This window comes from Lissotriton helveticus, chromosome 3_1 (genome assembly GCF_964261635.1).
Source record: "Lissotriton helveticus chromosome 3_1, aLisHel1.1, whole genome shotgun sequence".
In the NCBI taxonomy this organism is placed as follows: Eukaryota; Metazoa; Chordata; class Amphibia; order Caudata; family Salamandridae; genus Lissotriton; species Lissotriton helveticus.
This window is the reverse complement of record NC_136061.1, coordinates 1,544,232,592-1,544,260,475: the sequence shown is the minus strand read 5'-3', so window position 1 is coordinate 1,544,260,475 and position 27,884 is coordinate 1,544,232,592. Positions and strand designations below refer to the sequence as shown.

The window sequence follows — 27,884 nt, the reverse complement described above, 5'->3', positions numbered from 1 at the left end:
CTAATAGTCTCCCAGCGAGTACTTACTTTAAAGTCTTTTCACCGCATTTTCCCGAGTCGCCATGCTCCGCTACGTGCTGCAACACCTGAAGTTATGGTGTTTCGGAGAGGCTGCTTTTAAGCCTTGCTGATTGATGCGAGTGTCCCTCATGACCCGGAAGTGATTCCCGGGTCATGTGTTTAATCGTGTCCATTTGTATTGATTATTTTGTCTATCATGCCTGATATATACACGTTCTTTATGCATGTCCTACACCGAACACTGCGATCATAATACGTATTATAATCACTTCGTAGTTTGGCGAGGGTCAAACGCGACCCGGAATTGAAAAGTGTAATTCACAGCCAATATGTTTGTTACTGCCTGTACGGGCGCCATTTCTGAACAGAGTTAGAACCCAATTATAGAGTCATTATCAGCCCAGTTCTGGATATTATCTTTTAGTTGTACCTTTTAAGTGTACGATGGTTGGTTTTTTATGGCACTGCGGTATGCAGGTAATGTTTGTTATCTTCAAACATGATTGCACACAAATACTCTCTCTCATACTGTATTCTTGGGCGCCATTTCTGAGTGGAGTTTCTTTCTCAAAAATCTCCTATTTTACCCTGATATATTCTGATTACTGCTACATAATGTGCCTCGCCATGATTATAATAGGCTACAATTGCAGATGAATTAAGTAATTAAAAAGAGGTAGTTGCCACCTTCCTTTTTTTTTAAATAAAAAACGCAATAGGTTAGTTATATCTCCTCTACATAGTGGGCCTTGCTATGTTTATTACAGACTGCAATTTGCAGCTGAATTTCGTATTTCAAAGAGAGGAAGCTGCCACCTTCGTTTTTTCTAAAAAAAACTCAATAGGTTGGTCATATATCATATAAGCCCAGCGGTTATATTTCTAGATAGCAACTCTATTATTTTAGATAAATGTAAGCAGATGGATAACTGAAACATCAAAAGTTATATGATATGTTGTTGCAATATGTGCAACACTGTATAGTGACTGCTAGTTAGACTCATGACAGCTTGGGTATGGTCTAATATTACCATGGTCTGATGGTCTGATATTAGAATAGCAACTCGATTGTTTTAAACGCACGTAAGCATATAGATAACTGAAACATCAAAACTAATTCGATTCGTTGTTGCAATACGAGCGAAGACTGTATGGTGACTGCTCGTGAGACCCATGACAACCAGGGAATGGTCTGATATTAGTAATTAACCCCACAGAATGTAACACTGAGATGAAAGCTGTTATTCTGTATACTGTGTTACACTGGGGTCTTAGAATTAAATCCTAGATATAGTTACTAATAGAAGATGGTTGTGTATAATACTCCTAACTTCCAAAGAGGGGTACTAGGCGCAACTAGGCCGTGTTAGTTACAAACCAAGCTATGTTCTCATTCAATCCCTTGCGTACACTGTCGAATTGGAATATCCAAAAGCATTCCCTTTTTCTCCGTGTATCTGCTATCATGTGTCCTAATTTTTGGTGTACTTTTTCTATTATGCACCACTTTAGATCTGTCTCTTTGTGATTTTTATCGATACAGTGTTGTACCATTGGTGCTGTTATTTTTCTTGTTCTTATAGCGGACTTGTGTTCGCTAAATCTTATCCTGAATTCACGACCCGTCTCGCCAATGTAGGCAAACCCACAAGGACATAGGATCAAGTAAATGATATTACTACTTCTACAGTTGGTGAGAGTTTTTAAGGTTATACTAACATTATTGTAGCTGATCGTTTCTGTAGTGAGATCTGCGTCACAAGCGTGACAGGCCCCACATCTATGGTTGCCCACAACAGGTTTCAGACCTGTGATCGAGGTTTGAATTCCAGGGGTTTTCAGATGGTTCCTAGTATGCACTAGACGATCTCTTAAGTTTCTGTTGCGTCTATAAGCTATTAGTGGTTTCGAGTATTCTGTCTCATTTTCTTCAGTGTTTAAAATCCTCCAATTTTTGTTAATCACATTTTTGATTTTGTAGTTAAAAAAAGAGTGATTAATTACACATGTAATTCTGTCAGAGGGTCTGCGTGTAGTTCCTCTTAGTAGGGCATCTCTGTCAAAGTATTTTGCCCTCTTAAAGGCTTGTCTGATTAGTCTGTGGGGGTAGCCACGTTTGATCAGTCTTTCTTTCAGGGCATCCCCATGTATCTGATAATCCGATAAATTGGTACAGTTTCGGCGAATTCTCAAGAATTCTCCAAATGGTATAGAATCCTTTTGGCAGTGTGGATGATAACTCCCAAATTGGAGAATGGTGTTTTTTGCCGTGGGTTTCCTAAAAAGGCTTACCTCTAATATACTGTTTTTACCAATAATTTCAATATCAAGGAATTCGACTTTTTCGTGGCTATAGTTTGACGTGAATTTAAGATTGGGGTCACTCGAGTTCAACCAAAGAATAAATTCTTTAAGGTTGTTCTCTTCGCCTCGCCATACAAAAAAAATGTCGTCAATAAAACGTTTCCAGAAAAAAATATTCTCAAAAAATGGGGCTGCATCGTTAAAAATATTTTTCAATTCCCATTCCCCCATATATGTGTTGGCTACACTTGGGGCGCAAGATGCCCCCATGCTTGTCCCTTTGATTTGCTTAAACAGGGTACCATTATAGTCAAAAAAGTTGTTGAGAAGGACTAGTTCCAAACATTGAAGGATAAAGCCATCCGGCCTGTTGTCAGGGTATCTTTCCAATAACTGGGCTACTGCCTGTAACGCCTGACATTGAGGGATGTTGGTATACAAAGCCTCAATGTCAAGCGTTACAAGCAGATCAATGGTGGGATTGAATTCGGTGCCCTCAATTTTGACGATCATGTCGCCTGTGTCCTTAATGAAAGAATCATACCTTTGCGTCAATGGACACAGGAATTTGTCAACATACCTTGACAAAGGTTCTGTGCTTGATCCAATTGTGGAGATGATGGGGCGCATGGGTGGATCTTTTTCACTTTTATGGGTTTTAGGCAACCCATACATGGCTGGTGTTACTGGATTCGTTTTATTTAGGAAGGTCAGTTCATCTACACAGATGAAACCCTCTCGAAATGCTTCTTCGGTTATCTCTTTTATGGTTTTATTAAGATGATACAATTCTCTTGGATGTGCTGCCCTGTAATGTTCTTTTACACTAAGCATCTCTTGCATTTTGCTGTCATAATTAGGTCTATCAAAAATTGTGATACCCCCACCCTTATCGCAGGGTTTCACTACCAGGCTGGTATTGGTTTCAATTTTGTGTAACGCTAGATTTTCTTTTTTAGATAGATTAAAACATGGTTTATTGGTTCCTGTTAAGAGGCGTTTGATGTCTTGCAACACGGTACGCTCAAAGATTTGGACTTCAGGTCCAACCATGTCCAAGGTTGGAGTAAAAACTGAAGATGGTTTGCATCCAGAAAGATTATCACAGGTAGATGGGGGATCTCGACCTTCAAAGTATTTTTTCAGTCTAACTTTTCTGAAAAAAGAGAATAGATCTTCATGCAGTTTGAACTTGTTCAATGTGGTACAAGGGACAAATGATAGGCCTCTGCTTAATAATGCAGACTCTTCATCACTAAGGGAGGTTGATGATAGATTGTAAATTGGCAGGGTGTTTTGAGAGTTATATTTTATAGTAGTTGTCCCTGACTCTACCACCAGTATTGTTGGTGCCTGGTTTTCACATACCGTTGTTGTTGTTGCTGAGGTTGTGGGCTCATTGTCTGTGGTCCACCCCTGTCTTGTTGCCAATGAACTGTCCTCCCTCTGTATTGGCCTCTCGCTAAAAAACCCCTATTATGAGTGTTTTGATAGCCTTGTCTGCCTCTAAATGAGCCTGAGTTGAAACGTCCCCTTCCAGAGTCGTTGTAATTTTCTGCTTCAGAGTCAGAAGATCCTGTGTCTGAAAAGTTAGTATAGTTACGTCTGTTGCCATTATCATAATTTGTTTGGTAATTCCCCTGATATCCTCCCTGGTAATAGTTGGGGTTCAAGTAAGGATATATCTTTTCTTTTGAAAACCATCTGACATCTTTCTTTAGTTTGTCTGTTTTCTTATTAGTTAAGTACGTGTCAAAATCTTTCATTTCTGATTGAATTTTCTCTAATTTATTCCTAGCCTCTTCTACTGCATCAGAGGATTGGAGTTTTTCTTCCAATGCTTGGATTTCTTGGCCTATAGAGTTGATCATATCTCTGGCTGTTTCGATGATCAACATCATCCAGTCCCTGGAGCAGCGATTTGATATTAATGACCACCGCTCCAGGAACTTCCGAATCTCTATAAATAGTGCTGGTGCATTTCGCACTCGGAGGCCTGATGGTATAACTCCTACTTTTAGATATTCTAGCATATAAAATGCATGGGATTCAATCCTTTTTAGTTTCTTTTTAAGATTAAGAAGATTTTGCCACTCACTATTGTCTCCCAATAAGGTGGACGTTGAGCTGGTATTGTCTACTACATGTCCTAACAAAGAGTTAAATTCTTCATCACTGAAGCCAAAGGTTTGTAGTCCCTCCATGACTAACAATTCATGTAAGCAATATACAGTAAAAGGTGGTAACAAGAGTACGTCCAATATAAGGTACAGGCAATGAATTAGTAATGAATAATAAGTTCAGTACGCTAACTACAGCGAGGGCGAGTGAGTAAACACACACACAGGTGCAAACACAGTGTGATTAAATAGGGAGATCAATTTATCCTCCCAGTTATGGACATGAAACTTCCCACAGTTCAAAAACCGTGAATGCAACAGCAAAAGATTGGGACCCCCTCTAAGGTTTGCTTTGGGCCAGGGAAAAGAGAGGACAATATAAACAAAATATAGAGAAATTCCCCTATGGCCTTATACTTTCATATTTGACATAATTCAAATTATACTTTTATATTAATGAAATCCCATTGGACACACAAATTACATAAAACCTATTTTTCGTTAATTTCTTTTATTCTTTTACTTCTTTACACATGAGTTGCTTTCATTTTTTACTTTTTTACTTTTTTATCAAGCATTTTCTTTATACACATTTGATAAAAACTATACAAAATACAAATATCAAAGTTTTGACAATATTTAAAGAAAAACCCTGTAATCCACACATACAAAAACAATCACTCTCTATTCATACATACTAGATACTGTTGCCCACACAACACACAATTCAACCAGACAAATTCTGTGATTGAGGTAGTCCAGATGGTTTAGGGGACTGAGTACGCCAGGTCTACGCGTTTCGGTGGGTTGGCACCACCTTCCTCAGGACCAACAGGTTTTCTCCCTTTAACTCTTGTGGGGACAGGGTTTCTGTAATGATAAGTATACATAAATCTATCTTGTGGTCAGAAATTGGGATTTCACCATCACTTAATAGTACTTTTATTTACAATTATCTATGTTTGCATCTGCGCATACCGTCCACTCAACATAACCCTTCAGCGAAATACCAGTACTGAAAATAGTTTTCATTCATTTTGATATAATTGAAAGATTCATTTGGAATCTGCTAATAATCATATACGCCTGATCGCAAGTATACGAGCAGGACATTAAAAACAAAGATTTCTAATTATCATGCATATGATGTGAACTCTACTATGCATTTTAATGAATCAACAAAGGTGGACCACCAAAAAAGATGTTACCTATGATATCTTTAGGAGAGATCTTAGTCAGGAATATAGGTGTCACTTAAAAACTTCAGTAGGGTCAATAGGTAGAAGATGTATTAATTCCTGAAAAACATATTATATTGTTTCAAGGGATTGAATAATGGTTATTCAATACTCACACTTTCTATTGTAGTCAAATTGACCCAAATAGATTACCTGATATTAGAAAACGTCAGAGATATAAATTAGGGGTCTGCTTCTTCCTACGATTTCTTTATGTTCAGTGGTATATGCACAAGGTTCTTTTTTACCTAAGGTCAAATATAAGCACATGCTTCAGAGGTCAGTGTCTCAGTGTAGAGCCATTTGTGTACCGTCATGCTACTATCACTGACATACTAACCTTATTAAAACTTCACTTGAGATCCAAATAGGGGGGTGCGGAGGCGTTATTGTAGTGGTAAATTAATGTTCTAGATCCTCACCGCACGGCTGTAGGGTTTAAATGACAAAGTCAGGCCTCTATGGTGTTTATACATATGGTTCGTTTATACCATCTATATATCAGAATACAAACCTTTCTATATGAGGCCGCCTTCTTTTAAGTGTTTTCCCTTTTTCCTTTTTTCCCTTTTCCCTTTTGTACTCGTCTTATTCTTCTGATTTATTAACTGGGGAGATAAAAAAATAGTATGATAGGTTTTGGGGAGATATGTAGATAATTCACTAGTTAGGTGTTCCGAAGAACAAAATCTATACAGTTAAGGTGGCGCTGTGGGTACTGTCTTCAGTTTAATGTCCTCCACAGTATAAGAATACATACTGGGTTGCATTAGGATCCCACTGTTTCACATTGAAAGGCTTTTTTTATATACATGTTACTGGGTCTAGGACCCATAGGTTCTCACACTAGTCTCTAATACATTTATACTTCGTTTAACAGCTCCCTATCTAATAATAAGAGTAAAGGGGCAACCTATCTATCTAATAGTCTCCCAGCGAGTACTTACTTTAAAGTCTTTTCACCGCATTTTCCCGAGTCGCCATGCTCCGCTACGTGCTGCAACACCTGAAGTTATGGTGTTTCAATTATATCAAAATGAATGAAAACTATTTTCAGTACTGGTATTTCGCTGAAGGGTTATGTTGAGTGGACGGTATGCGCAGATGCAAACATAGATAATTGTAAATAAAAGTACTATTAAGTGATGGTGAAATCCCAATTTCTGACCACAAGATAGATTTATGTATACTTATCATTACAGAAACCCTGTCCCCACAAGAGTTAAAGGGAGAAAACCTGTTGGTCCTGAGGAAGGTGGTGCCAACCCACCGAAACGCGTAGACCTGGCGTACTCAGTCCCCTAAACCATCTGGACTACCTCAATCACAGAATTTGTCTGGTTGAATTGTGTGTTGTGTGGGCAACAGTATCTAGTATGTATGAATAGAGAGTGATTGTTTTTGTATGTGTGGATTACAGGGTTTTTCTTTAAATATTGTCAAAACTTTGATATTTGTATTTTGTATAGTTTTTATCAAATGTGTATAAAGAAAATGCTTGATAAAAAAGTAAAAAAGTAAAAAATGAAAGCAACTCATGTGTAAAGAAGTAAAAGAATAAAAGAAATTAACGAAAAATAGGTTTTATGTAATTTGTGTGTCCAATGGGATTTCATTAATATAAAAGTATAATTTGAATTATGTCAAATATGAAAGTATAAGGCCATAGGGGAATTTCTCTATATTTTGTTTATATTGTCCTCTCTTTTCCCTGGCCCAAAGCAAACCTTAGAGGGGGTCCCAATCTTTTGCTGTTGCACTAACTGCAGTGACATTGACACTTTAAGTTCGCAGCACCCACGTGTGTCTGCCCGGCCCGGAAGTGTCTAACTTGAATACTAAAATGTGTTGCTTTGTAGCAGTACCAACGCGCAGAGCAGCGAGCAGATCTAGCCAGCTTCCTTAACCTATGACTGACGGGAGCAGTGCGCACCACGATGACAGGCACTGCAGCTCAGTCCATCAAGTGCATTATAGCAGCCCTCCACGTAGCAGCTGAGAACACACTGGACCTGATAGACTGTATTTTGTAATCATGACCTCTACCCATGACTGACCATTCGCAGTGGGCTTGTCTGTTGCACGAACAGTCCATTTGATTGCTTTTTGCTCGTCACATTGTATCACCAGCTTGCAAGTGTCATCTTGCAATGACGCCCCAGACAGGATCTGTCAGCTCGACGTATTAAGCTGTGACCCCCTCACACTTTCAGCCCATTCACACTATATGTGAGTGGCCAGTAGTATATGCCTGATTTCTCCAGTGTATGTTTCTTTGCACTATACCTGTCAAGCATTTACATACCAGCATGACTACTCCCAGTGGCCTTGCTTCAGAGTGAATCTGATAGTATGGTGCTAAGCGCCGCCACTCAGAGCAATTGTGCCTTTGTACAGGATACAGAGGTCAGTGCTTCTAAGGCATAGCCCCTCACAATGACTGTTCCAACGCGCTCCGTTAGTCATGCATGTCAACATGATCTCTTCCAATGAATGTGCCTTTGCCCCAGATCTGGCAGACTAAGCATGACCCCGCCCCTCCATGTGTGTGATGCAAACAAGACCCGGTTGGCTGGTGCTGGAAAGGCATGGATCCCCTTCACCATACATGTCCTTTCATCTTCACAGCGAGTCTGTACTCTGTTCAACACGTTGCCTGCAAACTATAGCAGCCCCCACCTAACCCCCATACTCAATCTGTTCTCAGGTCTTGACCTGACACCATGGGTTTCTATCTCGTACCTTTTTGTCTTGCTTTCTCCTTCACCTTGCCTGACTCCGTGGTGCCTTGAAATGGCCCATCGCACACCCTTCCCGTCATCTTGCATCTGCTAGCCTGTCGGCATCAATCAGTTTCCACTTTCCTCATCTTCTTGCATTTACAGCCAATGGCCTATGGAAGTGAATCCTCCCTCTGTTTGACCATTCACCCTTTTTTCTGCGATCATGGTTTATATTCATCCAGTGGCTCTGGCTCCTAGACCCTCCCAAAGACGACGTCCCCTCCTCTGTGAATGCAGAAGGCACAGAGGCCATGTTTTGCTTCAGACATCCATTAAACCGGGTTAATCTCACCTCAGACTTTGACAGGTAGTAGTAATGTCTATCATCTGGACACAGAATTATGTATTCTAATGAAACCGGCACGTAGACCGCCCTTCACGTTTCATGTTTTCTGTGTTCATTGTATGGGCCCCTCTCTCTACAACCCTATCTCTACCCCTCCCTCTCTACCCCTCTTTCTACCCCTCTCTCTACCCCTCTCTCCCCCTCTCTCTCTCTACACACCTCTCTCTACACACCTCTCTCTCTACACACCTCTCTCTACACACCTCTCTACACACCTCTCTCTCTACACACTTCTTTCTCTCTACACACACCTCTCTCTCTACACACCTCTCTCTCTCTCTCTACACACCTCTCTCTCTCTACACACACCCCTCTCTCTCTATCTCTACACACCTCTCTCTCTCTACACACACCCCTCTCTCTCTATCTCTACACACCTCTCTCTCTCTCTACACACACTTCTCTCTCTCTCTCTACACACACCTCTCTCTTTCTACACACCTCTCTCTCTCTCTACACACCCCTATCTCTCTGTACACACCCCTCTCTCTCTCTCTACACACCTCTCTCTCTCTCTCTCTCTACACACCTCTCTCTCTCTCTCTACACACCTCTCTCTCTCTCTACACACACTTCTCTCTCTCTCTCTACACACACCTCTCTCTCTCTCTCTCTACACACCTCTCTCTCTCTCTACACACACTTCTCTCTCTCTCTCTACACACACCTCTCTCTCTCTCTCTCTACACACCTCTCTCTCTCTCTACACACCCCTATCTCTCTGTACACACCCCTCTCTCTCTCTCTACACACCTCTCTCTCTCTCTCTCTCTACACACCTCTCTCTCTCTCTCTACACACCTATCTCTCTCTACCTCCAAGTGTCAGCCGGAGCCTGATAGTACTGCTTGTTCTTTAAAAAAACAAATAAGCATTGGCATAGCCAATAGGTCTCGCCTTTGGGGCCTTTTAAGTGTTTAACCATGCAACAGTTAATGTTGTTGCACCAAGGATATTGTGCTGCATAACTAAATGCTTATAAGGTCCCGAAAGCGATACCTATTGGCTATGCCAATGCTTGTTTTCTTTGCAGCCCCTTGACAATCTCCGCAAAACTTTCCATTGTCCGCCAATGTAGAAAAAGCGATAGATCTTCAGGTTAAAATGACATCCGTGCTACACAAGTTAAACTCTATTCTGATATCTGAAAGTCACTCAAATTAATGTCTGAGTGAATGGCTACATGCATGAAAGTAGAGAGAACAGTTCTACACTGTGAAGTCAATCAAATCTAACGTGAAGTAGTTGGCATGGCGAGCGTAGAAATGTAGTTTTTGATTTCTGTTGGAGTGAAAGCAGTTTGATTCATAGTAGATACTCAATGAGAGGGCAGACAGTAAAGCACTTGCTTCAATTCGAGCTGCAGAGTGTGGAAAAGGATGTGCATTCTTTGGTTGAAAGACGGGAGGAAGAATACATGGCGAAAGCATTTCATATTGTTGCTGGTGCATTTTTTATGTAGAGCAAGAGGAGCACTGCCTGTAACTGTAGTGTATAATTCATATGTGTACCTTTCTTGTTTTCTGTTAAGCAAATAATCAGGTTTCTGGGCTTTATTTATGTTGTATTTCAAGCTATAGAAATCTTTGGAAAGGTGCACTTAAATTCCTACGGAATACTGCACTAACATACTGCAGCACGCGGCGTGTTCCATTGTACAAGATACAATAGGGTGGTTTGGGGTATTCAGTCAGTCAGTCAGTCAGTCAGAGAACTTTATTTTGATCTCTATGGATCATAAAAGTGTAGACAAACAAGACAACTAACAACACACACATACATAGAAAGTTTGGGATATTCCAATGTGCCCCATACATATTACACACATACTTTCCCTCCATCTGTGCTGTGATCCTCCACTAGTGACTAAACCCCTGAAGGTGTTTTATGCAGCTGGTGCCATTGGGCAGTTGGACAATATGTGTAACCATACCAGGTGTTGTGGTAGGTCGTTGATCCAGCTATCCTTATCTCTGACTCTCAGGCCTGGCCTATTACTCCATGTGGTGAATAAATCCTGCCACCTTTCCGGAGTCTCTCTCATTCCATGATGACATTAATTGTACACCCGATGCAAATTAGCTGCGCACCCAGGTGGGTGCAGTCACTCACTGCACCCGCCTGCAAGGGGATCTCTCTCCCCTCTTGAAAGTGCAGGAGGGTTGCCGCCTGCACAGTGATACACCGAGTAGCTTTGAAGCAGCTGCTTCGTATTTCACTTGAATGCGCTGCCACCAGGGCAGCGCATTCGCCATATTAGGGTGCTCTTTCCCTTTTTGCGCCCTATGCACCTGTTTTAATGTGCGCCATAGCACAAAAAGGGAAAGTGCTCCTGTAGGATAATACAGGGCCAGATAGATATCCAGAAGCCTAAGGAGTCCCTGTTACTCACCCATGTTCCTACATCTAATCCCAGTATTAGCAATTCTTCTGTTTGGGTCACTAGCGGTTCATTTTTAGTTCTCACCTACCCTGGAGTGTGCTTTAGTTTCCCCGAACGAACAGAGCAAGTTAACTGGTTCAAAAAGACTTTGTGTGCCCTTACCAAGATCTGGCAATGGGCTTCAACTTGCCCATTGCCTACCATTGGTTGGCTTGCTTGTCATTGTAATTTGCTTGCTTCTTTTCTGACGGCATTACCTTGTCCATCTTGTTCCATCTTATGCTTGTCCCTCCCCTGAAGTACTGCCTCTTCATCATCCTTTGACTTCACTGACTTGCTCACTTTCAGGGAACTACTTTGTTTTGCTTAAGCACTCAATGAGAGTGCATGGGTTTTCCAGCTCTTTCCAAAGTGTGCCTCTGTCCTAATGCCAAATATCTGCCCCCTGTGCTCCAAGTTGCAGTTTCCTCATGTTAATAAACTCATCTTTAATGGATTCCTTATAAAGAAACATTTATTTTTTGTTAAATAGGAAATTCTGTAAATGTGATTTTTCAAAATATTTTTTTTTCAGTTATAAAACTCTTTGCATAATTATTCTTCAACATTGTTTCATCACAGGATATAGTTATCAGTGAATGTTGATGTAGATAAATCTCAGGATACTTCTAGTTAAGTTACAGGATAGATTTATTAAGATGCAGCAGAACACTACACCTCGCCAGCTGACCAGACCATCAACTGACAAGTGTGGAACATTCAAATACATAGTAGAATGCACACAGGTATTCTGTGATGCTTAAGAAGTGGGAACATAACGAAAGGTCTACTGACCAAAGGTGGCCATGTTGCGAGGAGTATAAGTTTACTATACATCTTCCTCCTTCACATGGAAAAGAAAATAAACACATGAAACATGCAACAAAAGCATAAAGCATGGGAGACAACAATTAACATCAATACAAGTAGGAGGTTAGCGACCTCATGGACTTATAATCATTACGACGTGAAAGAGATCGGCAACCTCTTGGACTTTCAGATCACAAAGGCAAAGAAGCGTTTCGGGTCGACGGTGAAGGGAGGAGAAAGACCCAAAACGACAGATAGGCATCACCATCACCTACTCCCCTTTGACTGACAAAACCGGGAGAGACAGTCACAGTCAATCTGACTTAGTCCACCACTGGCTTCCGCTTCCAATCACGTATAAATTGCTGAACAGATGCCTCCATGCTTTAATTTAGAAGATTCAACTACAGACACTGTAAATGTGTGTACTTTTGAAGATTTCCAGGTGCAAAACCGCCTGTGATGTTTGCAGTGGTCACATGAAATAATCGTTGGTCCAGCATGCTTCAACTTTATACGGTTTCTGGGCGGTTTTACTTGTGGGTCCTTAGTCCCGATTCTGGTTCTCTTTCTCTGGTTCTGAAATCGGTGTCACTTTTTTTTCCCGGGCTCTTTGTCTCAGTGCTACAGAGCTGGCTTAAATGTCTAAACGCGAATCATTCACAGACGTGTTTCCCCCCAAATGTTCCTCAGCTTTGATGGAGTGTTCATTGAGGTCCTTTGTGTGTGCTGAAGATGTTGGCTTTGGGAGATAGATCATTGTCCTGCCAAACATTAGAAACTGTTGGATAAGATAGGCGGCACCGGAAGGGGTGCTGGAGATTGCTCAATTTTTCTTTGACACCTTCATTCACAAGGGAACTGTGGATCTGTGGAGACTTTGGTGGGATGAACTCCTATTCTCAGTTTCCAAAGCATGACCAGTGTCCTCTGAGCAAAATGTACCCACCGCAACAGTGAAGCTGCCATGGATTCCATATATTTGCAACCGCTGGATTCCATATATTTGCAAACGCCTTTCCAACGACCGTGCACTTTCTCTATGAACAAGCTTGTACTGTTCCTTTATTTGCACTGCAGAATTCCACTGTGTCCTCACATCTAGTACTACACGGTACACAAGTAAATTCTCCAGTATTTGCCAGGTTCCAGGAAGAACCAGGTGTAATTTATGGGAAAGGTTGCTCTTGTACTACCACCTTGACAATCTTCGCAATTTTGTGTGGTCGCTGCAGAAACTGTCTTCACCGGATGGCACCTTCCTCCCCAATACTCGCACAAAGTGGACTCTGGGTTCTAAGGGCTCACAGTTCTCTGGGCACAGTTCTGTGGGATCACTGACCAGCGTCAAGTTGCAGGACCTTTGTCTTAGTTGTGGGTGCTCTGTACCAGTTCTGGTAGTTCGCGTAGTTTCTTGCTTCTGGACTTTCTGTGCTTTCACTGGTTCCAGAGTCTCTGGGCCTTTTTGACCTGGTTTAAGGCTCATTATACATTTATTGGTTCTAGGCACCTTTCTTTTGCAGACTTTAGCACTCTCCCTAGGACGCCCTTTACATTTATGTTTAAAAACTGGACACACTGATTAGTCACTACAGGATTCCAGGTCTCACATTCTTTTGATGATGTTGTTGTGTTTCTTTACGCTTGTACTCTTGCTTTGTTCAAGTCCTACTTTCTCTAAGTTTGATATGACCTTTGTCCCCTCCTGGTTCGACCTTTGTCCCCTCCTGATTCTGGGACGACCTTTGTCCCTCCTGGTCCGGGACGACTTTTGTCCCCTCCTGGTTCTGGGAGGAACCTTTGTCCTGTTTCTGGGAAACTTTCTGTCACGATTATCTGTTGTGGTTCTGGGACCTTAGTCCTGGTTCTTTCTTGGAACCTCTCTGTCACGTGTTTAGACATTTAAGCCAGCTCTGTAGCACTGAGACAAAGTGCTTCTTCCATACCAATAAACAGGGGTTAATTGACCTTTATTTTGCATCATGTAGTGCATGGTATACGCTGAATTGAGATAATATTGTTGAATGAATTCTGGTGCTGTGCGGCCAGGTGTCAAGTGTAAGTTCACACTTGTTCAATGATTCACAAGTTTCCTCGTGTTGCCAGCTCTCTCTATCATCTGCTTCTCCCCCTGCCAACCTCCCCTCGCTCTGTTTTTTTCTTGCTTACTTGCTTAAGTGTTTCTCCCCAACCCGTATGCTGCTCTCCCTATTGTGCTGCATTTCACCTGCCCAGCTCACTCCCATTTCTCCCTCACGTGCTCCTCAGCTTCTCCCCACCTCTTCCCCATGGTCTTTCTTTTTTAATATTTTATTTTATATTTTTCTTTTTTGGGGAGGACCAGGCAGCAAATAGCTGCGGGCTCCTATGCCTTTAAAAAGTGCTCTCATGCTGCTTTTATTAATTAAAAAAGAATTGGCAAATTCAATATATATATATATATCAAAGGTGAGACCTATTGGCTTTGCAATATGGCTCATCCCTTGGAAACATGCAGGGGATGTCTCAGAAAAATGAAAAAAGGTGAAGCATGACTGTAGCATTCCATTTGGCTTTGATCTGCTTGTGCCTCAAGTAATTGGGGATGTTCTGGGGAAATGTTAAATGTATCGAAGAACCTTTTACAGGTCATTGAAAGTTTGATTAAAATTTTGAAATGTATGGCTGGGCTTACTCAATCATGCAGAGTTTATTTACTGTTTCAACCTCTGACAAATATGACGGTAAGTGGTGCAGCTCTTTTGAAGTACAGTATCAAACCACAAGTTATCTGCTCCATCACTCTTCATTCAGCCCTCTAGGAAACTACCAGGGATTTTTTCTTATCATTTGATCTTTGAAAGTGTGAGAGGCATGCAAATAACTACTTGCATATGCTATATTTGTCTCGTATTAGTAACATGCACCGCGCTTTGTAAGGTCACCGTCAGATAACTGTATTTTACGTAGTTTACGTGTTCCAAAAGGGAAATAACTGCAAATGTTCCTATTTCTTGTACTGGCTTCCACTTACAGAGGCCTGGCATATCTGTAAACTGCAATGCAAAATGTAGTGCTGCCTGTGAAATCATTTTATACCTCCTCCTCATTTTATACTAGCAGAGCCTTTGCATTATTATAAACACATATTATATTCTCATTTTGTATGACCTTGCTGTACACTGCACAATTAGCCTGACTGCTCGAGCAAGCATAGCCTAATTTTTTTAGGTTGGCTTAGGGGGAGGCTGGCAGAAGCCACTTTAAAGCTCGGCTCGTTTTGGGCGTGAGGGTCCAAGAGGGCCTCGAGCTGAGTCAAAGCCAGCCTTCTGGCTCAAGCCTGGCTTGAGCCTTAACTGGCTCTCCCATCTCTAGATGGGTGTCATCGACATAAGTGATGATGCTGAGCCAGTGAGCGCGGATGAAGTTATTGAGAACAGCCATTTAGATGTTGAATAGCACAGGGCTGAGCGAGGAGCCTTGAGGGACATCCCAGTTCTGGTTGGAGGCAGTAGACCAACCAGGGGCTAAGTTTACTTTTTGGGTGCATCCTGACTTGAAGGAGCCGCGGCCAGGGCGACTGACGCTGGAATCTGGGGATCAGGGTTTGATCCCCGGCTCCGGCGGCAGGTTAGCCCAGCACCATGTGACTCTGGGCAATAGCTTGCTTAATCTTCCCGACGGCCACCAGCGCCTAGAGACCCTAATGGGTGATTGTGCGCTATACAAATGTGGATTATTATTATTATCAGCGTGCTGCTGGCCCAGAGATTCCGGCGAAGATGCGGTGGGAGACGGTGTTGAATGCAGCCAAGAGGTCAAATAGGATGAGTGCCACTGTGCTCTCCTTCTCCATCATTAGGTGGACATGGACACACTGTTACTTGGAAGTAGGGTGACTATGGACACTGTCGGTGCAAAAGGGGGATGGTGATGGACGGAGCATCTGAACCAATCAAACACTCACACCCAGTCAAAGGATCTGGGTTTGATCCATCACCGTTCTTTAGCCCACTCTGCCACCCCAGTTCAGACATGGCCATATGCAAATCAGTCTGACCCTGTGCCTCATGGGAACAGTCCAACCCGAACTGCCAAGCCATGCCTTCCCTGGACCGGAAACAAGCATCCTGGGACCAGTTTCTGGCATTCCAGCCTTCTTCAGCCCGGCTTGCTTGAATCCAGTGGCAAAGTGAGCAAGGGGCTCACGTCTGAGCATACCCTGCCACACTTATGGAGAACAAAGCGGTAGAGTGACTATGGACACTGTCGCCAGACCTGAACTTTTCACCTACAAATCATTTTAGGTGTGTTCGTCTAATTAGAGTTAATGGAAGCAACAGAAAACTACTACACCCAGAATGCATCAGGCCGTCACAGAAAAGTCCATGTCTGGCAGCAGTCCTTCATAGCCTGGGGAAGAGGGTCACCTTCATTGAAAGTCCCCCTTATTTTGCTTGTATTTTAGGAAGGTGGTGGGTTTTTCTGCGCCTCGAGACAGATGAACGCAGCACAGCTGAAGGGGGGAGGCGCAGCCCTGGCGGGGCGTGTACTCGCTCGTCTCCAGCTGCAGAAGGCGGGTAGAGAAATGGGGAAGTGCAACAAGCCGCTGCCTTCCACCCCCAGAGGGCCGGGCCGGGGGCCGGGCCTACGACAGACACATCACCCTGGTGAACGGCTGAGCGCCTTAGTGGAGCAGGGGATGCGGGCCGCTCCAGGATGGCACAACGCCGGCACCCACGACTGAGAGCCCTGGGCCTTCTCTTCGTCTGCTTCCTGAGCGCAGGGCGAGGTAAGACGTGCTTATGAGTATATCCGGTATATTAACCCTGCACAGAAAGAACATAGCACAGCGGGCTAATGCACCTGCTACATAGATACTGGTGCTCATTTTTGGTCTGTGCCAAGTGGCTCCCAGTTACTGTTTACCACCATGTTACACATTCCCAAGATGTATCCTGATCATTTTTCTATTTATTTGTGTGTTTTGCTTTGGGCTGCGCATACTGCATGCAGAAAAAAAAATGCATTTTGTATGCAGTAGATAAAATGCAAGCATTTGTTTAGCTGACTGAAAACGGCGATAACAGGCAAAAAATAAATCGAGCACAAATCACACCCTTAAAAACACATAATACACAACTACATCCGTGCCCATCATGCAATGCGCCGCAAAGTGTACACTTCTGTCGCTGTGTGCCTGGTCCCAGACTTTGTCTCATTTGTGCTGGTTGTAAAAATACATTGGTAACTGACACCTAAAGAGAACCGGGGCGCTGCAAAGGTAACACATGGACAAACATGAAAGACGGGCTGAGAAAGGGGGCTAAAAAGAACCCCCATTTTTTTTTAGAAAAGAAGTAACAATACTACTTTGTTCTAAAGACTTTTGTGAGTCTTCTTGAAGAAATGTGACGTGATGTGAGGGCCTTGCTGGGTGGGACAATGATTTCTTGAGTTTTGATCAGGGTGGCACAGCGTTATGGCAGGGGTCGCCTCCTATGCTCATATGATTATGAATATTGTTGTGGTCATTCTCCGAGGGTCACTGAATTGACCTGGTTAGTGTGCATTACTGTGTTACCAGCCTGAGAGTTCGCCTGCTCCCAGAGAGCGACACTGCTATGGTGGACATATTCTGGGGGTGACTTTATATTAATGATGATGGAGCCCATTTTAAGTGGTTTCATTTTACTGCCGGACATTTTATGAGGGACTGCATTATTAGGGCCCAAGGATGACGCTGTTACAGCGGCTCCTTCTCCAATGGTGGCTTCTTCTGCTCTTGGGCCGTCCTGTGGCGTGACGCTGTTACCGCGCGCCCTCATTAAGACAATAAGCTTAGGAGAGCGCCTTGTTGCTTGCTTTTACTTAGTGTAGGAGACCCCTAGAATAAAGTTTGTCTTTCTGTGTACTCCCAACCCTATTTTAAATCACTTCCCAAAACGTCTACATCTGTACAGTTCTGGCCCCTCACCCCCACTTCACCACACGGCTACTGGAAAAAGATCTTCGACAAAGTGCCCCTACTACAGGGAGCCCGTTGGTTATTGCACCACCAACCCAACGAGGAGTAGCCCAGATGATGAAGCATGACACCTGCAAGGGTGTGTGAGGGCATTACAATCCAATATATGGATCTCCAGCTCTAAAACCCTTCTGGGTTGAGTTGGTCACCGTCTCCCTGACTCTTTCACTCTTTCACTCTATCACTGAGGAACAGCATAACTTTCATTTTTGAATACTGTATGACTGTAGTCTGTCCTGTGAGGCTGACACCGTATTACTGTAGGCTATCCTGTGACGTTGACACTGTATTACTGTAGGCTATCCTGTGAGACTGACACCGTATTACTGTAGGCTATCCTGTGAGGCTGACACCGTATTATTGTAGGATGTCCTGTAAGGCTGACACCGTATTTCTGTAGGCTATCCTTTGAGGCTGACACCGTATTCCTGGAGACTGACACCGTATTACTGTAGGCTATCCTGTGAGGCTGACACTGTATTACTGTAGGATGTCCTGTGAGGCTGACACTGTATTACTGTAGGCTATCCTGTGAGGCTGACACCATATTACTGTAGGCTATCCTGTGAGGCTGACACCGTATGACTGTAGGATGTCCTGTGGGGCTGACACCGTATTACTGTAGGATGTCCTGTGAGGCTGACACCGTATTACTGTAGTCTGTCCTGTGAGGCTGACACTGTATGACTGTAGTCTGTCCTGTGAGGCTGACACCGTATTACTGTAAGATGTCCTGTGAGGCTGACACTGTATGACTGTAGTCTGTCCTGTGAGGCTGACACCGTATTACTGTAGGCTATCCTGTGACGTTAACACTGTATTACTGTAGGCTATCCTGTGAGACTGACACCGTATTACTGTAGGCTATCCTGTGAGGCTGACACCGTATTATTGTAGGATGTCCTGTAAGGCTGACACCATATTACTGTAGGCTATCCTTTGTAGGCTGACACCGTATTACTGGAGACTGACACCGTATTACTGTAGGCTATCCTGTGAGGCTGACACTGTATTACTGTAGGATGTCCTGTGAGGCTGACACTGTATTACTGTAGGCTATCCTGTGAGGCGGACACCGTATTACTGTAGGCTATCCTGTGAGGCTGACACCGTATGACTGTAGGATGTCCTGTGGGGCTGACACCGTATTACTGTAGGATGTCCTGTGAGGCTGATACCGTATTACTGTAGTCTGTCCTGTGAGGATGTCCTGTGAGGCTGACACTGTATTACTGTAAGATGTCCTGTGAGGCTGACACCGTTTTACTGTGGGATGTCCTGTGAGGCTGACACAGTATTACTGTAGGCTGTCTTGTGAGGCTGACACCATATTACTGTAGGATGTCCTGTGAGGCTGACAACGTATTACTGTAGTCTGTCCTGTGAGGCTGACACCGTATGACTGTAGGATGTCCTGTGAGGCTGACAACGTATTACTGTAGTATGTCCTGTGAGGCTGACACTGTATTACTGTAGGATGTCCTGTGAGGCTGACACTGTATTACTGTAGGTTATCCTGTGAAGCTGACACCGTATTACTGTAGGCTATCCTGTGAGGCTGACACTGTATGACTGTAGGATGTCCTGTGGGGCTGACACCGTATGACTGTAGGATGTCCTGTGAGGCTGACAACGTATTACTGTAGTCTGTCCTGTGAGGCTGACACTGTATTACTGTAGGCTATCCTGTGAGGCTGACACTGTATTACTGTAGGCTATCCTGTGAAGCTGACACCGTATGACTGTAGGATGTCCTGTGAGGCTGACACTGTATTACTGTAGGCTATCCTGTGAAGCTAGCACTATTACTGTAGGCTATCCTGTGAAGCTAGCACTATTACTGTAGGACCTCCTGTGAAGCTAGCACTATTACTGTAGGACCTCCTGTGAAGCTAGCACTATTACTGTAGGACCTCCTGTGAGGCTTGCACTGCATTACCAGAGGTCATCCTGTGAGGCTTGTACTGCATTACGCTAGGTCATCCCGTGAGAATGATAATTTATCAGAGAGAGCCATCCTGAAAAAGTGACACTGTGTGTCGCATTGTGAAGCCTGCCCTGTGTTGCTGCAGGTCACCCTGTAATGGCGATACTTCTAATGCATGGCTATCCTATGACGGGGACAGTGCTGTGCTATGATACTGATGGCGAACGCTGGGGCATATTATCAAGAAAAGTGTTAAAAATTATCGCCGGTTTAGTGGCAGAAAACTGCCGCTAAAACGGTGATAATGGGCTTGATAATATGCCCTTGAGAATTGCAATAGAAGCCCAGGTTCTGGTGTAAACATGGGCTTCTATTGGAATTCTCCAGGGCATATTATCAAGCCCATTATTGCCGCTTTGGCGGCAGTTTTCTGCCGCTAAACCGGCGATAATTTTAACGCCGTTCTTGATAATAAGCCCTTCTGTTGCTTAGTGAAATGTTTTCTGGTCTGGAAAAATCTCTTGCCAGGTAGAAGGGCCACCCGCTCTGTTAGGACCTATAAAGGTTTTTCCTCGGTCTGGGGTAAGCTTTGCTCTATTAAAGGGATGACATTGGAGAGTCTCCTTTTAGGCCTGGTCTAGTTAGATCTTTACTACAGGGCCGGCTTTAGGGCAGTGCGACTGGTGCGACAGCACTGGGTGCTGACCTGGAGGGCGGGGGGCGCTGCCCTCAGGATGAGAACGCTGTGTTTATCAATAACTTACAATTTAAAAGCAGCTGATGCAGTGTTTCTTGTGCTCCAGCTTTCAGGCAGCAATACAAATGTCAAGAAAAATCTTGTGATTATTGTTCCTGCTAGAGAGAGAGAGATCTAGTTTGGTCTAGTGCCAGTTTTGACTCGCCATAAAGTAGGGCAGAGGGTTAATATGCCTGCTGCAAAGAACAGATCTGTATTTAAAGAAGATAGCTGAGTGGATTAGTAAAGCCAGCCTTTACCAGCGCTTTAAAACAAATGAAATGTATGTGAGAAGAGGGGCTATGGAGAGATGACGGGCTTTTTGCAGGGTGGTAGTCAGGGAATCTGGGGAGGCGGTCATGCGGGGGAGCAAAAAAAGATTGTCGCAGTGGGCGCCACCAGCGCTAAAGCCGGTCCTGCTTTAATTGATTTTCCAGCCCATGTCTACAAACTATTTCATACATAAAATACATGCATTGATACATAGAAAGGTTTCGGGCCGGGCCTCTTCATCCATTGGTCTGTCCAACTGTCATTCACATTTGCTTCTGTCCACTACTACCTAAACCATGTTGCAATGTGTCAGCCCACTTCGGTTTTTGGCGTTCTTGCACCCGGAGGGACAGCAGATTTTGTGATCACGTGCTATTTGTCTAAAAAGAAGTGGACTTAATTCAGTTCCAGGGCAGGTGGGCCAATCTTTCTTTTCAGTTTTCGTTTCATTTACTTTTTATTTTTATTTTTACTATTAAACTTTAATTTCCACTGAATCTGCTTGCAACAAAAACAATCATTACCTTGCTCCTTTGGAGACTGGACCTTCTGTCTTTGCCGATACTTTTTGTAAATTGCTTTAATTCTAAAAAATCTGCCTACTGCCCCAAGTCAGTCTATCATGTGTGCATTAAAATACCACGTATATGTACTTCCTATTCTGTAGGCCTTTATCGATCCCAACTTTCCACTAGTACATTGAATCATTCCTTAATACCAGTTTTCGATGATTGAGAGGGACAAATCAAGATAGAAGCTGGAGTTAGTGCTGGCTTAAAGACCAAACACAACAAGCACTGGCAAAGCCAATTGATCTGGAGCTGTTTGCCCGCCCTTAGTTTTGTTTAATGGTTGTTTAGTTTTGTCATGGTTTTGAGTAGCTGCTAGGCCCTTGCCAATATAAAAATAAATATTGGCTAAAAGCAAAATTATTTTTCACCTTTCAAAGCATACTTTGCCACTGAAGTCCCAGGCACTAAAGGGAACTACTTTGTATGTAGAGGTGCTCCTGTGAAAGAGCAAAATGCGTCATTCACAGTTAGCCAATGGCTAAAGTGGACTGACCCACTGCTGTATGCTCTAATGGGTGGAAGAAAAATGGGAATAACACAACAGCAAATCAATGAACAATGAGGGCTGGCTGAAAGCCCCTATCAGTAAGAATATTATATAAATAATTTTAATAAAGGCAAAAGGTTGCGTGTAACACCAGACCTAAAAACGTATGTTATTGACATATTTGTGTTTTATCATATAAAGAATGGTCAAAGCATACACTTCATCTCAAATCCACGAAGTAAATGTGTTAGCAGTTGGTCAAAAATATTCCTTTATTGTATTTTGCTATTTGATCTACAGTGATTGAGGCATTCAAAGTACACAAGAGAAGGTGTTAAAATGTGGGTTTCCCATTGGTTCAAACTGATATTTTGCTCAATACTAGCAGGAAATAATAGCAACAGTCAATGATAAATGATAGATTTCATAACATCTCACTTTTTTTTACAGACATGGCTATCTGAGCTCCTCTTGCTAATATAGCGTTAAAATTTGCAGATGTTATCCAACTAGTTTTTTTTTTACATAAAACCAATGTAGTGCACTTTGCTATTCAGTGTTGCCTCATAAAATGTCCCTGAACCTCACTTACACTTCTGGTCAACAGAGACAAACAGGCTGACTTGGTTACAATGTTCTCTCCCCCAATGCAAAGGACTGGTGGAGCCAATAGGCTTCGGTGCAGTGACGTGCACTTCTCCAGCTCTGATGCATGTATTTGAACCTCAGCCAACACCTCTCCTAGAGATCATGCAAGAGAAAACAGATTTCCAACCATACATTCCAGAAGAATGTCCAGGAACCTCCAGCAAATCGGAGCTATTGTGGCCTTGTCAAGGGTATGAAGCACTATACAAATCTGAACCAATAATCATGTTATCGGAGTGGAGTAATGCAAGTGACCCATAACCAGGGGTAGGCAGAACTAACGACATTTCAGTCCGCAGAATTCTGAAGACTTACCTAAAAACTCAGTGAGATTCTGTGAGCGGTGGAATTCTGGTACGTCGCGCTGCTAGCGCTAGCGCTTGTTCGGTGGTGTAAAATCAGCACGAACGGCACCACATGGCATGTCAGAGGGTACTGTTCTTTGCTGCCACTCGAGTAGATTTTCCACTCCCGCTTCCCCTTTCTCATCGTGAGAAGCGGCTTTATCAATGCGAACGGTCAGCGACCTGCCATGATGGCCCACATTGAAAAATCTCACCAGGAGCGGTGACCTACCAGGAGGCCACTTCTTCCTGGTCCCAGGGCCTGGGTGATTCACTGGCCACATGTTCATGATGTTTCTCTTCATTAACCCCTTCCATGCTTCCATGCTGATGACGAGCTCAGCTCGTCATCAGCATTACCTACCCTGTGCGGATGACAAGGTGAACTCGTCACTCAACATGTTCATTTTGAAAATCCAGCACACAGCGGGAAAACCGCTAGCGTGCAAGTGGTTAAAGGCCCCTTGGTGGGCGAGTGTTCTGTAGTCCTTTTCCTATTTCTGTGCACGTTCCCCTTCTCTAGGCCCTATCGAGACAAAAATGATCAACTATTCGAATTTGGCCATCAATGGTCATAAATTAACATTACTCTTTTTTATTATATAATTTGGTATTATTTCTGGTTCTTTGTTGGTCCTTCAAGCAGAACTGGGTTGATACTTTTTGACTTACTCAAAGTAAGCAGGAGACATTGAACATTTATCAAGGTGTGAAAGCCAAAGGAGAATACTTGATCATTGTTATGTCTTCTTAGGGCCCAGGGACAAGGCAAACCCTACTAAGGGGATAAAACGGAGGGGAGGGGAGTAGGGGATGATGTTCTCAGCCAGATGAAAATTCTTGTGAAAGTTCTGTTTTTGATTGAAGCTCCCTGAATGAGGTGCCAAGTTTCACAATGTAAGTTCAGTGGGGACGCAAAGATTGCTTTGAAATGCAGATTGTGTTCCTGTAAAAGGAGAAGTCCTACTAAAACTGATCTCCAATTACTTCCTCCTTGGGCACAAATAAAGCCCCTGGACAGAAAGCGGGTAGTATTCTGAACGTCATATCTTGCCATTGGGGCGGATCCCGGGGAACTCCCGCTACCCTCAGTTCCTTGGAGAGGGGAAGGGGCCGGGGAACTTGCCAGAAAATCAGCCCAGATGTAAAACCAGCAAAAAGTACTATGGGCCATATTATCAAGAAAGGGCGCTACATTATTGGCGCTTTTATCAGCAGGAAACTGCCGCTAAAGCGGCGATAATGGGCTTGATAATATGCCCTTGTGAATTCCCATAGAAGCCCACGTTCTGGTGTTAACCTGGGCTTCTATGGGAATTCACAAGGGCATATTATCAAGCTCATTATCGCCGCTTTAGCTGCAGTTTCCTGCCGATAAAAGCGGCAATAATGTAGCGCCCTTTCTTGATAATATGGCCCAATGTGTGTGCGACTATGTGGAGTTTGGGAGCAAGATATCCTGGGGCATTCCCGGAGGCCAGTAGGATAGCTGAGTAGGCTCAGCACCCTGCTGTCGATGTGTATGACAGGGCCGTCTTAGAGTGAATTATTTTCAAAGTTAAAAACGTTCTGGTTCAGTACAGTAAAAATACTTTTTAAGCAGCAGGAAACGTCATAGCTTATTATGAATGTTTTGTAACTGATACAGGTGGGCGAACCACTGAAAGCGCGAGCCTGGCTTTGGTTCAGCTCGAGGTACTGTTGGAACCTGGAGCCCATAACAAGATGAGCTTTCAAGCAGCATGTGCCTGCTACCCTCCCTCTACTCTGGATGTGGCGTTACGGTCAGAGCTGCAGCCTTTCAATTAGGGAACCAAGTTCGAGTCTTGGCGTTTGCTCAATTTCCTGTGATTTTTGGCCAAATCACTTTATCTTCATCTGCCTTTCAAAATGAATCTAACCTTGTCATGTAAAGCGCGCCAACACCTTCTGATCGAGCTCGCGCTAAATAAAAAGTGCAGAAAAATGCAAAAAGTCAGCCCTGTAAGCCCATATAAATCATGGCCTCCCTGCTTAAACTATGTGATCCTAGGCAAATATGTTATTTACCATAATTCCTTTTTTTCATTATCCCATATGAAAGCCCTTTAGGATATTTTAGTTCAAAATACCAGATGTGTAAAAATCAATATTTTTTTATTTAATCAAATAGACTACTGTGTTGCTCTATTGGCTTCTCCAACGAGTAGCTCGTCACCTAGAGGTAGCACTCCAGCTAATTGTAAATAGCTCTTCTACATGCAGCCCATCCTACTGAATTAGAAGCCTTTGCTTGGTTGAATAAACATATGTATACCAAAATTGAAAAAGTTGTATTCGAGATTAACATTTTATATTTGAAGAACTCCTAAACTGATGTTTAGAAAAAAAGAAATGGTTGACATTGTAAAATCTATTTAAAGCTGAGATTTGAGTGATCAATCATTCAGCGCTGGGGAGACTTTTCACTCATATTATTACCTTGGTACCAGCAGTGGTTAATTTGTTAAAAAAGAAGTCAGGAGGCAGTTTTGACCAGCCCTTTTCTCCTGTAAGCGCTGCCTAACACAGAACCAACAAATCCTACAGGTGGGGAGGAGATGTAGCCTAATGACCAGAGCTGCCGACTTCGGCACTGGGGAACCAGGTTCGAGTATTGGTGTCGGCTCAACATCCTGTCATTCTGGGAAATTCCCTTAATTTCCCTGTGCCCCCCAAAAATGAATTTGTGTCTACTTAACTGGTGCTCAAGCGCTGGTGTTGATGATTAAGTGCTGGTGCTTAGCACTGGAAACCACCGGCTCAAATTAAGCACTGGGTACCAGGGGCATGACAGCAACAGCTGTTATGTGTTACCCATGTAGAGGCATTCCAAATTAATAGCCCTTTTCTGAATTACTGGTGGAAATCTCAAGGCACTGAGGTGATCACTGCTGGCAATCTTGCATGGGGTGGCCACTAATGTAATCTTGTCTGATTTACTCACTACTACAAGAGTAATAACAGTTGCTCTGGATGATATTCACTGAACATTAGTAGTTTTTATTACAGAAATGGTTGGAGACCCCTGCTCTATATTAATCTGGGCCACATATATGGTTTACAAGGTATTCGTCATGTTTCTTAGTTCACTCATGGTTTATGCTTACAAACTATCACTTTTAATAAGTACTTCTCAGTGCAATGCTATAATGTGATGCAATAATGTGACACTCAGCGGCGTAGCGAGGGTGCCAGCATCCATCATTAGCACATCCTGGCGCAAAAGTTTAAAAGAAAAAAAAAATGAGTGAGAATTTTCTTTCTTTTACAATTTGCACCTCCTAAGAATTTTGCGCCCGGGGCAACCACCCCTGTGCCCAGGACCATGCTATGCCATTGGTGACACTTAACTTAAATAATAGGTATCTTCATTCTGCGCTTTCATCTTCCTGCGGCTAACAAATCAGTTTCAGATTTCTAGACTCAGGAGAAAAGCTAAACAAAAACACTTCTATGCGAAATCAAAAAATACTCAAAAACTGAAAGTTGCTGAGATCAAAGTTTGCAACTTTCAGTGGCAGAAGACAGTCACATAAGTTGAAATGGAGATTTGACGAGGTGAAGTTAAACATAGCTCTGTTGTTCCGGATATTATAAAGAGAGAAACAGCCAACGGAAGTCAAAGAAAATCTTCCAAAGCAAACTTCAACAGAGTGTTCACATTTTCCATATTTTCGATATTAAGAAGAAGCCTGTCAAACAGTGACATTTTAAATGTTATTTTGAAACTAGAATCCGTACATCAGTATGTTTGTTTCCATGTGACGTTAAACATAGACTGAAAAACATGTTTTGCCAGACTATTTACGTTTCTTAAAATCTCCCTTCTAAATTTCTTACCAGTTTTACATTCGTAGAACACACCGAATCCCACTTCCCTCCAAAGGCGCCCTTATGACATGAATGCAAAAATCGGACTCAAATCACGCACCCACTAAATAATACATTGTAATTGTGCGTGACTCCAAGATTACAAATTGAATAACTTTCTGACCGATTGTGGTGTAACATCTGGTAATGGTGAATAATGCACCTATTGCTCATGTTATTTATAATTCCACCATGCACAAACAGGGCACGTGCGCTGTTAGCTTCCGCACCTTCACCTAGCGCAGATCGCTGGAGCAAACCTTCGTAATTTTGCCATTTAATTCACAAATAGGTAATTATCTTTCCCATCGTGCTCGTGCACTGGCCCCTGTAGTATTGTTAGCATAACTGGGCGAAAGCATTTGAGAGTAACTTTAGGTTCAAGTTAGACATCTTTTGTTATATGTATGTGTATATATATATATATATATATATATATATATATAGTATTATTATTTGTTGTGGGAAGCAGATGTGTTGGGCCATTGTTGGTGCTGCCAAGGGTTTTTCAGTCTGTGTTTTCACAACTTGTAGTAAAGTGTATATATGCTCAACTGCTGTTAACATCCCTATCATCCTTCCCACACTCCCCTGTTGGATGCACCTTACCTCATTCTGACACTGGATGAAGTAACTTTACGTGGACTTTTCATATTTAGCTCTCTTAAAAATCAATGTTCCCACGTCTATTGATTGAAGCCTGAAATGACCATCATTTTGACCCAATATACTAATAAGGAAACACATGACATCCATTATTTCATAGGTGTATGCAAACTTCGTTTAATATTAATCTGGTCCTGGGTTTCAATTTTGCAAAACCAAACTTAAATCAATATTCTTTTTTTGGGGCAAGAAAAGCTGCCTGTTATAAACATAAACATACCCTACCAGGGAATCTGCTAATATCCCTTACCCACTAAGACCATTGAACTGGGTTAAACGTTCTCAAAACT

The 27,884-nt window shown here is 42.8% G+C and overlaps 1 protein-coding gene across 1 annotated transcript in view; it reads left to right on the top strand.

The window, feature by feature from the left end:
• The first annotated feature begins 16,649 nt into the window (after positions 1-16,649).
• Positions 16,650-27,884, top strand: part of IL10RA (interleukin 10 receptor subunit alpha) — a 28,615-nt gene continuing 17,380 nt past the window's right edge. Inside the window, exon 1 of the mRNA XM_078682265.1 lies at positions 16,650-16,814. Coding sequence (XP_078538391.1) covers positions 16,742-16,814 — 73 coding nt within the window. The 5' untranslated portion in view covers positions 16,650-16,741. The remainder of the gene's footprint in view (positions 16,815-27,884) is intronic.